Raw genomic sequence first — 12,275 nt, 5'->3', positions numbered from 1 at the left:
AAAAAAAAAAGCACATCTCGATTTAAATTTGGTTGGGTCACCAGCCAGGGGCTGGATAAAGCTGCTTCAGGAGCAGCGCTGGCCGGCTATCCGTTATCAGATGTTTTAATCTGCACATCCCTTTTACACTGCAAAGCAAGTAGCATGTTGAATGTCAGCAGACAATTTGGACCCCCCCCCACACACCAGGTAGTGCATACTCAGGGCTCCATGCTGTTTTTCTCTCTTGTTCCCCAGGACCAAAGCAGCTTCTGTTCCTTCTCAACTGCGGACAAGGAAGGAAAGCAGCCTGCGGAGTCATTTCCTGTCTGGAAAGACCTGGCCTAGTAGTGGGAGATCAATCCTTGCTTGGAAACAAGAGGCAAAGTAAAGGATGCTTTCTGACGGGCGTGTATATGAAAGCGGCTTTTGGAGCCAGTGGTCGATACAGACAAGAACATCCCCTTTGATAAGGTAACCAGCACTTTGTAAGGGTAAAGCCAGAATTAATGACCCTCCCTGAGGATCTGATTGGAAGTGCTTGGAGATTCCTTACCGTTCCTCGTTAGTCAGATGGAGATTTTGCCCCCACCCCCCAAAATTTGATCCTACAGAAGCAAGAGAGTCTCTGATTCATCACATTCCCCACAGGACCGTCAACGCCATTCAGCCACCATGACAGACTTCCAATTCCTTTTCAACTCATCTTTGGTTGCAAGATTTTTATTTTGTTTTTGTTTTTTTAATTTAAAAAAAAGACAGGAGAAAAAAAAACACAAACCACGACAGAACCAAATAAAATAACAAATAAAAAAAAATCACTCAGAATATTTGTTACATTATCATCATCATCATCATCATCATCATTATTAATTTTTTTTTCAAGTCACTTCTAAGCCCCACAGTTACAAATAAATTAACGAGACAGGATCAGACCCCGGAAGATTTAAAAATTAAAATAAAAATAAAAATTGAATACTAGGAACTAACTACCTTTGGCAAAGTTATCACACGATTTTTCCACTGCTCCCGGGTTGGCTACAGCAACAGGCCAGTCTTGTTGGGGTGGTGGTGGTAAGGGAGTCGGGGGCTGGAGCAGCATCCCTCATGCAAAGGTCAGCCCATTTGACCCACTCTTCCAGGGCTATCAAAATGTGACAGACACCCTCCCTGGTGTAGAAGCGCCTCATGAGGTTCCCTTCTCTCGTGACCCAGATACGGGCCACCGAGGACCTAACAAGCACCCAGGAGAAGAAGTCAGGAGGACAGGATGGGAGAGAGATGCTCCATGGAGCCTTCAGTGGGATCTACGGTCCAGAATTTGCGTTGGGTGTCGGACGGCGCCCGAGTGGAGGTTCTGGCACCAGAGCTGTCCTGCAATTAACCCCGTTATATTAGGGCAGAACCCGCTTTATGTAAACAAGACCCACTGAGATTCATCTGCCCCTACGACGATTCCGACACCTCTTCTACCCAAGCGGCCGAGCCTCCTCTTCCAACACAGTGGGAAAAGAGTCTCCATAAAAGGACACCAAGGTTTTAAGGGAATGGATCGCCTTTTGGGGGGCCTGGCCGTCCTCCTGATTTCTCTCCTGGGGGTGGGAGTGGATGCTGCACCTGATCCCCACCGCCCCAAACAGACCCGTCCGGCACACACCCTTAATAAAGCTTTTCTATTTGGTTTATCATTAAAGTATATGAGGTATATGGCGGGCTATCTCCAAAGAGCCTTATGGTGGGTGTCTTGGCACTATGAGGGGAGGGAGGGGGTCTAGCCTGCCCCCCTCCCTTGTGCCCCCCCAACCCTGGGTCGGGCACCGGCACGGAGGCGTGTGAGCAAATATTTGGTTTTACAGCTGTACTTTAAAGCTTGTTTCCTTCCTCGTTCTGAAACTCCTAGGAGCGCGGGAGGTTGGCGGAACAGAGAGATGTGGCGGCTTTTCATAGAGGGCAGCCTGGCATCTCACGCCTGTTTTCTCTTGCCAGCCATTGGGGGGGGGGAAGTATGTGGACTAGAGAGGCAAGGATGGCTACGGAGACAGCGACGCATCCTGCCCCACAAGACCAGTGGCCAAATCTGAAATGAGTCCCAGGTAGTTCTGCTCTAGACCAACCAAAACAAAATTTTCCTCCCCAAGCTAGCGATAACTCTGCCTCGTTTACAGTCTCCAATTTGGGGGAGAGGGAAGAAGTGGGGGTACCCCTCTGGCTTGAGTCCGCAGTTGCAAAATTCACAACCTCCCATATATCCAACTCCTAAAACTGGAGAGAGCCGGTCGTTGTTGTTTTTTTTAAAAAAAGAGTTGAAAGTGATTTGAGACAGGCAACATCACTCACTCTGTTTCTCTTGCCCCACTATTGCCTCTGGTCAAACAGCCGGCTGGTTTTTGAAGACAGAGAGAGGGAAGAATGCCCACATCACCACTCGTCATTCCCCTTTCAGCTCTCTGAAAAAGGAAACGCCTCTCTCCAGGATCTAAGCAACCTTTCCAACTTTCCATCACCCTTTGCTTGCCCTATATATCTTGGCTGTTTCCCCTCCATGCCATTCACCCACCGCTCAGCTCCGCACATGGAGATAGGGTCATTTTTGGTCTAGAATCAATTTTTTTAAAAAAACACGTTTTGGTTTTTGTTTCTTTTTTTGTTGATTTTTTGTTTAGTTTTTTTCCCTTTTTTATCTTTTTTTGTTGCAAACCTTTAGCGTTTGTTTGTTTTTTTGTCTTTTTTTTAATACAGTAAGAAGCGATAAAGCGGAACATAGAATTTTCTCTATAAAAAAAAAATAGAAGATACCCCCCAAAAGAATTTTTTCCCCAAAAAAGAAAAAAAGAAAGAAAAAGAGTAACAAATATCACTAAAACAGTTACATTCCACCTAGTAACACGTTCAGTAGCACATGAGAGAGAGAGAGAGAAATTGGACTCCCCAAATGTTTTTCCTTCTTTTTTCCCCAGATGTCCACCATAATAGCATGATTGGAATCTTAAAAGAGACAGATAAATACTCGCCGGTTCTCTCTCACTCACGCACATAATGGGATGAAAAACCTTTTTTTCAAGTCTTTTAAAACTAGGTGTTTCCTGTTTTTTGTTTGTTTGTTTCATTTTTGGAAAGTTTCACAGTATTTTTTTTCTTTTGTTATCTCAAACCCACCTGAACGCTATAACACAGCAAAAGCAGGAGATAAAATGAGGTCGAGGGTTTTTTTCCCTTTAAGAAAGGTTTCAAAGTTCTTTTTTGTTTGTTTGTTTGCTTGTTTATCTTTTTTCCACTCTGTCCTTTTGTTTGGTTTTTTATTTTCTACCAGATCGCAGTATGCCATGGCTAACTTCCTTCTCTGCAACAGCAAGACTTTGGTTCGCAGGAGTTGAAAGTAAAAGACAAACATTCAAAGAGCCCCCAAAACATTGACTAAAAAAAAAACACCCCTCAAACACATTTAGAAATAAAATCCCATACCAACCAGTTTTTTAAAAAATAAAATAAAGGAAGCCAACAAAAAATGTACAAAATAAAAGTTTAAAAACAAAAAAATAAAAAGAGCGTTTTGAGAAGCCATTTTTAAAGCTTTCTAGACTTCTGGGAGGAAGTTTCAGGATCCTCTGATCTCACCCTCCCAACTTCCATTGATTTGGTTCGTTTTACTTTTATTTATTTTGTCTCTTTGCCACTTATAAAATCTTGGCTTCTCAACGCACCTTTCCATGAGGTATTTTTTTTTTCAGGACAGAGAAAGACGGTTGAGCCATTTGTCTAACCAGAGAAAGTAAAGATTTCCCATTTATTCCCACGTATTTTTTTCATCCTTTCTTCTTCAATTAAAAGTTTTTTGTGTGGTGGGGTGTTTTTTTTTTTTGTTGTACGCTTCCTTTGTTCACTTGGTTGGTTCTTTTTGGTTAAAAGTTTTGTCTCTCGCCTCCGAGTCTCTGTGAGCCACATAAAAGGGGGGGATTTTTATCCCTCTTCTGTGGTTTCATTTTTATTCCCCAGTGGTCTTCATCTTGTTGTTTTCTGTAGTGATGTCTATCAATTTTTGGTTTTTTTCTGGAAAATGTAAAGAATGCTGAAATTCCCGTTTTTTTTGTTTTGGTTTGGTTTTTGTCAGGCACTGGAATATGAGTATTATTATTTTTTTCAGAACACAGATATAAAAATAAAAAGAATAAGAATAAAAATTACACATCCCCTGTTTTCAGAAAAATAACCCCTGATACTAACCCCAGGCAAAAATCAATTTAGAAAAGAAAAGCTACAGAAAAATTGAACACTGGCGAAAGAAAGAAAAAGCCGATAAAACAAAACGTACACGTTTAGTGCTGCCCATCCTGAAACAGTTGAAGGCTAAGACTTTCAATAAGGCTTCCTGTCTTGCAAAGACATGAGTATTTACATTTTGTACCCTGTGAGTAACCCAGATGTTACTAATAAGCTTACTCCTGAATGGATGCAATTAATTCCGTCCTCAGTGGGGTAACAGGGAGAGGGAAATGTCTAGGCTCCTCCATCTGCATTCGATACACTAGATCAGGATGGGGAAACTGTGGCCTTCCAAATGTTCCTGGACTCCAGCTCCCATCAGCTCCAGCAAGCATGGCCAATGCTGAGGGATGATGGGAGATGTAGTACAGCAACCTCTGAAGGGGCACAGAGTTCTCACCCAGGCACTAGATACTCTGGCCTTATGATGAATCAGAATCAGAGGTAAGGAACTAGACAGGGAGCAGTTTCCCCACCACCACCAGCTCTCCTTTCAAGCCAGAAATGGCTATATATATAGGAATGCATTGGCAAACAAGCTGGTCCAAGGATGCTGTGGTCTAGAGGTTCTTGGGTGTTTTTTTTAGTTCATTGCAAGGCTGAGTCAGGTAGAAGCAGAGATGCAAAATAATAATAATCATTGCAGGACATCAGTTAGGAAACCATCATGGGAAGTTGGTACCTAATTCTCATTATTGCCTTTTGAAAATCCTAGCCTTCGTATCTCATGAGAATCCCTCTAAACTATAAAGCTTATTCCGAAAAACACAGCAGAAAAGGATATTATTTTAGCATTTTAAAAAGGAAAAGGAAAATATTTATAGCAAGATCCTGAAATTAAACCAATATACCCCCACCCTGTCCAACCCTTTCTGGATCCCAAAGAAAAGTAAAAGAATAAATAAGAATAAATAAGAGTTTTGAAAGACATTCGACCAGACACAGAAGTTAGAAAAGTCTGTAAAAAGCTTTGGGTGAAGCTAGGACTGGTGATTTTTGGTGTGAGATTCATTTTCCCCTTAAGGATTTTAAATGTGTTTTTTCTTTTTTTCTTTTTCTTAAAAAAAAAAAAAGAACAACCGATCCCCATTTATTTGTTTCCTTTCTGAAACTGTCCAGGAAACTAGCGAATGAGAAATCAATTAAAATAATTCAAGCAAACAATTGACAAAGTCACCTTTTGCAAGGCATTTTGTCCTGAACATCGGAGGGGAAAAAGAAAAAAGGAAAAAAATAAATGCTAAAAGTTTGGGGAATTCTTTTTGGTTTCTTCCTTTGTCCCTTTTTGCTTTGCTTGTTTGGTTGCTTTGGGTTATTTTTTGGTTGGTTTTTCGTTTGGCTGTTGCTGACAATTCTTTGTTTGGTTTTTTTTTTTTGGTTTCACTCGTCGGTTTGTACGTCCGCTCCTTACTACCCCCACGTGTCGAGAAGGCGGGGAGGATGCTCCCCCCCCAGCCCTCATTCCGTCTTGGCATCCGGCTCGGTGGATCCGGGACCAGCCTGCCCCAGAGTCTGCGCCACTTCGCTGGACGAGCTGCATGAGGAACAGGAGGAGGAGGAAGAGGAGGAAGAAGAGGAGGAGGTCAGGGTGGGCGACTTGCTGGGCATGGAGGCAGCCACAGCAGCAGCCGCCGCCGACACCAGCCCCACGCCTCCCGGGGCAGCACTCAGCAAGGGCAGGCCTGCATGGTTGAGGAAGAGCGACGAAGTCACGATGCTCTGGCTTCCAGTCGTGCCTCCGCTGGTACTGAAGACCAAGTTACCACTGGCATCAAGGCTGGTAATTGGCAGGCTTCCACCACTGGCCAATGCTGCAAAGGAGGAGGGGGAAAAGAACAGCAGTTAGGGCGCATGTGCGCCAGCATGATGTCAGTAGCTTCTGGTCACAGAATCGTCGAAACGTAGAAGCGTAGATTTGGAAGGGACCACGGGGGTCATCTAGTCCAACCCCCTTGAAATATACTCGGAGGTTGCGGATTCACTTCCACCTGGAGCGGGATTGGGTGGCTCCTATGCACCAATCAGACTGCTGCATTCTGGACCCTATTGTTCTAGGACCAATTAGACTGCTGCATTCTGAATCCTATTGTTCTAGGACCAGTCAGACTGCTGCATTCTGAATCCTATTGTTCTAGGACCAGTCAGACTGCTGCATTCTGAATCCTATTGTTCTAGGACCAATTAGACTGCTGCATTCTGAATCCTATTGTTCTAGGACCAATCAGACTGCTGCATTCTGAATCCTATTGTTCTAGGACCAATCAGACTGCTGCCTTTTGGATCCTATTCAACTCAGTACATAACACCCCTGAAATGCAAGACTCTTTTTCCCAACGTGGGGCTCGAACCCACGACCCTGAGACTAAGGGTCTCCTGTTCTTCCGACTGAGCTATCCCAGCCTCCAGCATGCAATGGGCCCAGAGGAACTGCATTAGCGCTGTGGCTCTCCTCTTGATGTGTTGATGTGGGGGTCATCTTTTCTCAGGAGCCTCCAAGGCCCCCAACCATGACAAAATGGCAGCAGCACATTTCAGCACAGCCGCAGTTCAAACAACACCTGCTCCCAACCACAGCTCCACATCACCGTCTCCCTCCCGCAGCACGTTTCACATAGAAAAAGACACATGGTGTGTGGCGGGAAGGGTGAGCGCAGATGATTAGCAGGTGCAATGTTACAGACGGATGTTATGAAGTAGGATGCTTTCTACCATAGGTAAGCTAAGGGATGGGATGGAGAAGAGACCTCAACAGGAATGAGAGGAGGTTCTGAGGGACTCCACTGACCTGTTGCACTCATGCATCCGCACGACATTTGCACAGCAGCATCTCACATACACTTTCACCTAGACTCAAATGTTTCATGCTTGAAATCATAGAGGGGGAGGTGTTTTTAAAGACAGGCCTGTACATGGGGATGGTCCCTAACTCAGTGGTAGAACTCATGCCTTGCCTACAGAAGGACACAGTTTCAATGCCCTGCATCTCCATCTAAAAGGATCTCAGGGCTGAAAGAACCCTGTTTGAATCCCATAGGAGCTCCTGTTGAATAGACAACCCTGGGCTAGACAGACCAGGGGTTTGATTCAGGGCAAGACAGCTTTATCTGCTCAATCTGTAACCCATCAAGGCAAAACACAGGCACACCAGTGATGCGCCATGGGCTTGACAATCCCATTTTTGTAGTTCTAAGCAGGTATTAAAAACTGGTTTCAATGAGTCTCTGATAAGCCATCGTGCATGACTGCATTGCCCATGGTGGGTAACCAGTTTTACAGGCTGGTTTTAGGCACATCTACGAGTGTGATTTCTGGCTGGTCACTGTGGGGAACAGGATGTTGGACTTCAGCCTTGGACACAGAGTTTTACATCACAGACCCTGTGCCATATGATGACCTCAGTGAGCAGACAACAGGGGTAAACTGAAAGAAGTGGGCAGAGAAATTCATGGTTGGCTCAATGCTGCCATCTGTTGAGAATAGGAATGAGTGAATATGCCAATTTCTCTGTCTCTCATTTTCCCAATCTTAAATTCAGCTTTCCACATTAGTTTGTGATTTATTTATTTTTTTAAAAATCCTCATGAAAATTCACCAATGTTTTAGTGTGAATTTCTCCTAATACGTAATCGGTTTTGAAGAATGGCTGTGTGTCGGGTTTATGTATTCCTTCTGTGTGTATTTGTTCACATACACACACTTTTTCTTCTCTCTCTCTCTCACCCACACCCACACAGTCTTGTACAGACAGGCCAGTGGAGCAAATGGCAGTGATGACATCATGTCTGATCTTCTTTTTCACAAACCTTGTATGGTGGCCAGCGGGTTGGTGGCCATTAGCGCTGGGTTTAACCCTGCATTCACCCCTAGCACTGTGCTTCTGAAATCAAACCAGAGGCAGCAGGTTAAAGTTGGGGATCTACAGTGCTAACACTAGAGTGCCACCCACCCACCCCCACAATCACCTGTTCGAAATGGGTCCAGAAGGTAGCTTAAAATGACGTGTGAGACATTGTTTTATGGAGAGTCTATTATTTCAGGTGAGTTCTAATTCCCGTACTGTTTGGGTTCTGTCCCCCAAGGCCCCCTCCCTCTAATGGTGTGAGCCTAGCCAGGATCAAACCTCTTTTCCCACAGTCCAACCATTGAGGAAGCTGAACCCCCCCCAAATACCTTTCTCTCCCACACCACTTACCCCGTACTGGGATTCAGGCCTTGCAAGCTGATAGCTGGGTGACTGCTGCTCTGGGGGCTGGGGTTTGTGCTGTTGCTTGGGGGTGGCGTGGCCGAGTTGAGGGTGGTGCCCCCTGCTCCCACCGCTGTCCGACTGGGGGTCAGGGAGCAGACTGTGGGGGACAAGGTAGTAACTGTCCAAAAGAAGAGCAAAGAAAGTGAAGGAGAGTTGCCAAGGCTGGTGGTCAGAATCAGGAGCCCACAGGCATGGTAGCCAACCATTATTGGGAGCTGCACCAACTCTGCCTCTCCCCCCAGAGAGGGCATCCTCACAACAGCATGCTGAGCTTCAGAGGCACACAGAAGTGAAAGATCTCTGCATGTTTCCAAGTTCCTCTGAAGCTCAGTGTGACATCTCATCCCCTGAATGTTCAGAGTCAAGACAAAACTAAGTACATCTTTGCAGAGCACGTAATTAAAATTTAGATCTTGCTACTACTGGATACCTCCTGCCAACTTAGCAGTTCAAAAACACGTCAGAGTGCAAGTAGATAAATAGGTACCACTCCGGCGGGAAGGTAAACGGTGTTTCCGTGAGCTGCTCTGGTTCGCCAGCAGTGGTTTAGTCATGCTGGCCACATGACCCGGAAGTTGTACGCCGGCTCCCTTGGCCAATAAAGCATGATGAGTGCCACAACCCCAGAGTTGGTCACGACTGGACCCTTTACCCTTTACCTTACTACTGGATACAGTGAGGTGTGGGGTGAAACTGCCGCAGCTCTCACCATGAGAGCAGAGACGCTTTCACCCCAGTGCCTCGCAAGCCGTGACAACTTTTTTGTGAGGCTTTTTTGCAAGGCTCAGCTGGTGGGTGGGAAAGCTCCCCCTCCCCAGCTGAGCATTAAACTGCTCCTGCCCCACCCCCAGCTGAGCAAGCCCCGATACTTCTAGCATAGGGGCTTGCTCAGCTGGGGACAAGTTTAAAGAAGCCAAAGGAGGAACAAGCTGTATTGGCCTGGCAATACAGCTCACTCCTCCCTCTGTGGTATGAAAGGCGGAGTGATAGCAGCTTCACCTGACAGTATATTGCAGGTGAAACCGCCACTGATCCTGAGTCCCTCTGCTACCAGCGGCCCAATGTTGAAAGTGGCACTGGTAGCAGAGGAATTCAGGAGTGGCATCAGTTTCACCTGCGATATACCACCAGGTGAAGCCACCATCGTGGTCTGCCTCTCATACCAGTCCTGGGTGATGTATTGATATTTCACCCAGGCCTAATGATGATCACGTACTAACTCCAATACTGAAGCCAGTATACCTCTGAATCACAAATGGGGAGTAGCGCTGTTGCACTCAGGTCCTGCCCTAAGCCAACAACTCCATAGATTGTTTCCCACTGGAGGAAGAGAAGAGCAAAGCAGGAGTGTTCAAGCTGTGTGTAATTTGTATAACCATGGTTTGTGGCTTAGGGCTTATCCACACTCCGCACTTTAAAACTCTGTGTCCAAGCAAGCGCACACAACCTTCTTTTTTGCTGCAAAGCTTTTTCTGCAAAAACCTGCTCTTTAACGCTCAATTGGAGTAAATGTAAATCTGCAGAAAACCCAAATTGGTGTTTGCTTTAGAAAAGTGCTAAAGAGCAGGTTTTCGCAGGGAAAGATCCAGAGGCACTGACCTTTTAAGCATAAACCTGTGTCTGCAAAGAGCGGGGCAAAAGGGAAGTGTGAATAAGCCCTCTGTGTTTTATTCAAATAGTTGGACAGTTTCTCCAAAACAGCTTTTCCCTCTACAGAATGCCAGATGAGAATTTGCAGGGGTAAACACATTGGGAGCGCTATGGAGAGCTAAGCCAGCTAAGCGCATATGCTTTTGGACATTAAAAAAAACCCATCACACAAATAGTTAAGATCCTTCTTGTCACATGTCTGCCCAAAATTGAAGCCTCCTAAGAATGTTTTTCATTAAAAGAAAAAAAAATGTTATTGTTGGATGTTGTTAAACATATTCCTGCGCTAACATGTCATTGAATATATCAGCACTAGGTCAGGTTGGATGGCTTCACATTGGTTTTATGCTGTGGTGTAACCAGACAATACAACTGCCATCACCTGCTGCTGAAACATTGGCTGAGCATCACCCCAGATTCCAGCCTGCAGATCTCACCAAGTTCAAAACAATTCCTATGTCTGCATCTGCAATAGCATTGCCAGCAGCATTACAAATGCCAGGTCATCACAATTCAGAGGCAATTTCCCAGTGTGTGGGGTATGTGGTAGGAGCAGAGGGAGCAAAGCACAACTTTCTTGTGCTCTTTTTGGCCTCACTAGCACTCCAAGTCTTGCTTCCAAGTCCCCTTAAGCATGTAGCAAGAAGTTACCGGTAAGTTTTGCAGAGCTAAATGGAGAGCACAAGAGTGTTGCACTGTTTCCACACCAGGTATGGGACTGGGACAACTAGCCCCATCATCTCAAGTGAATAATATGTGCATAGCAGCATTTTCTTACCTGGTAGTCCCAGTCCTTCCCTGGCATGGAAACATGCTCTCCTGGGGCCTCTGGAGTACCTGCTGCCTTCTCTGCCATTGCCACCTCTTGCTGTGCCAAGGTAAGATATACAGGTCAGGGCTGGGGAAGGAGGTGGCAATGGAGGCAGCAGGTGCTTTGAATGACTAAGCATTTTGCAAGTGCCAAGAGTGGGTCCTCAAAAGCGCTTGGGCCTTTGGAAGTCTTAACATCAGGATGCATTCTCACTCATAACCCAACAGACTGCTCTTGTGTCATTTCCACAACCTCAACACCTTGAGCTCTCAGCAGCCCACCTCTGGACAGCTGTGCTAGAAGGAGGCAAAGGAAAGGGGGTCCCAGGGAGAAGGGAATGTGTCACCAAAAGACAACTACCTGTTGTGCTCAGACTACTGGAAGCCTGGGAGAGGGGCAGACTTGTGCCGGTGCCTGGGCTGGTCACCTGGAGGAGATGCAGCAGAGAAACGGACTGTCAGAGACACAATGGATAAAATCCACATAAAGACCTTTCTCCCCTGACTGGGGATCATATCTAAGATGCAACTAGCAGACTAGGCTGGGGCGACACTCATGAACGATTTAAGTATGTTAGACATAAATTCTGTAATGTGAACAATAGGAATGTACATTATTTGAGGAAGTTAAGGTAAGAAGCCTAGGGACCTGGAAAGTTTGTACCATGTATCAAATGGGGTGGTAAGTGGATTGGTAAATGCAAGCTCAGTGAAGTTGCAGTGAAAGATCAGGTAGGTAGGCAGAGTTTTGTATGAGCACAATATATGCATCATGTAAAAGGAAGGAAGGAAGCTTTGTATCATATGGGGGGCAAGTAATGTAGGCATTGTCCATTGGGGGAAGTAGCGGGGGTGGGGTTCACACTCCAAACTGTGAAGCTAAGTGTATGATTAAAGATGCAGTGCAGAGGAAAATAATACATGTATGTATTAAATTTTATTCATTTTTATTTATTAAATGTCTATTCTCTGAAAGGAGCCCAGGGCAGCAAATTCAGAAAAAGTAGCACTATTAAGGCATCTTAGAAATAATCCTGACACATATGCAGACTTGGATAAAGGCCACTAATTAAAAGACTTGCTGGAAGAGGAAAGTCTTCAGCAGGTGCCAAAAAGACAAACAGAGCTAGCACCTGTCCAATATTTAACAGGTAGGCACCACAACACCTGTTACTATTATTTTAGCACATCACTGGTTTAAATTTTTTGAAAGTTTTAAACAGTTGCTTTTATCTTTTTTTAAAAGCGATAAACTTTATTGCTTTTTTGTAAAGTGCTTTGAGGGGTACAAAAAAACCCCCAAAAAACCCTAGCATATAATTTTTCTGAA

The 12,275-nt window shown here is 45.1% G+C and overlaps 1 protein-coding gene across 11 annotated transcripts in view; it reads right to left on the bottom strand.

Annotated features, from left to right (window-relative positions):
- Positions 1-686: 686 nt before the first annotated feature.
- POU2F2 (POU class 2 homeobox 2) overlaps positions 687-12,275 on the bottom strand; it is a 109,482-nt gene continuing 97,893 nt past the window's right edge. For 9 of the 11 annotated variants that reach the window (XM_083515494.1, XM_083515497.1, XM_083515492.1 and 6 more), the window contains 4 exons: positions 11,307-11,373; positions 8,432-8,603; positions 8,043-8,116; positions 687-6,050 (listed from right to left, as the gene is read on the bottom strand). In XM_083515494.1, coding sequence (XP_083371620.1) covers positions 5,698-6,050; positions 8,043-8,116; positions 8,432-8,603; positions 11,307-11,373 — 666 coding nt within the window. In that variant the 3' untranslated portion in view covers positions 687-5,697. The remainder of the gene's footprint in view (positions 6,051-8,042; positions 8,117-8,431; positions 8,604-11,306; positions 11,374-12,275) is intronic. The other 2 variants (XM_083515493.1, XM_083515491.1) reach the window with 2 other exon arrangements.

Source organism: Podarcis liolepis (assembly GCF_965112155.1).
Source record: "Podarcis liolepis genome assembly, chromosome: 7".
Taxonomy (NCBI): Eukaryota; Metazoa; Chordata; class Lepidosauria; order Squamata; family Lacertidae; genus Podarcis; species Podarcis liolepis.
Note: the sequence above shows the minus strand (reverse complement) of the source record. Positions and strands in the feature narration are given on the sequence as shown.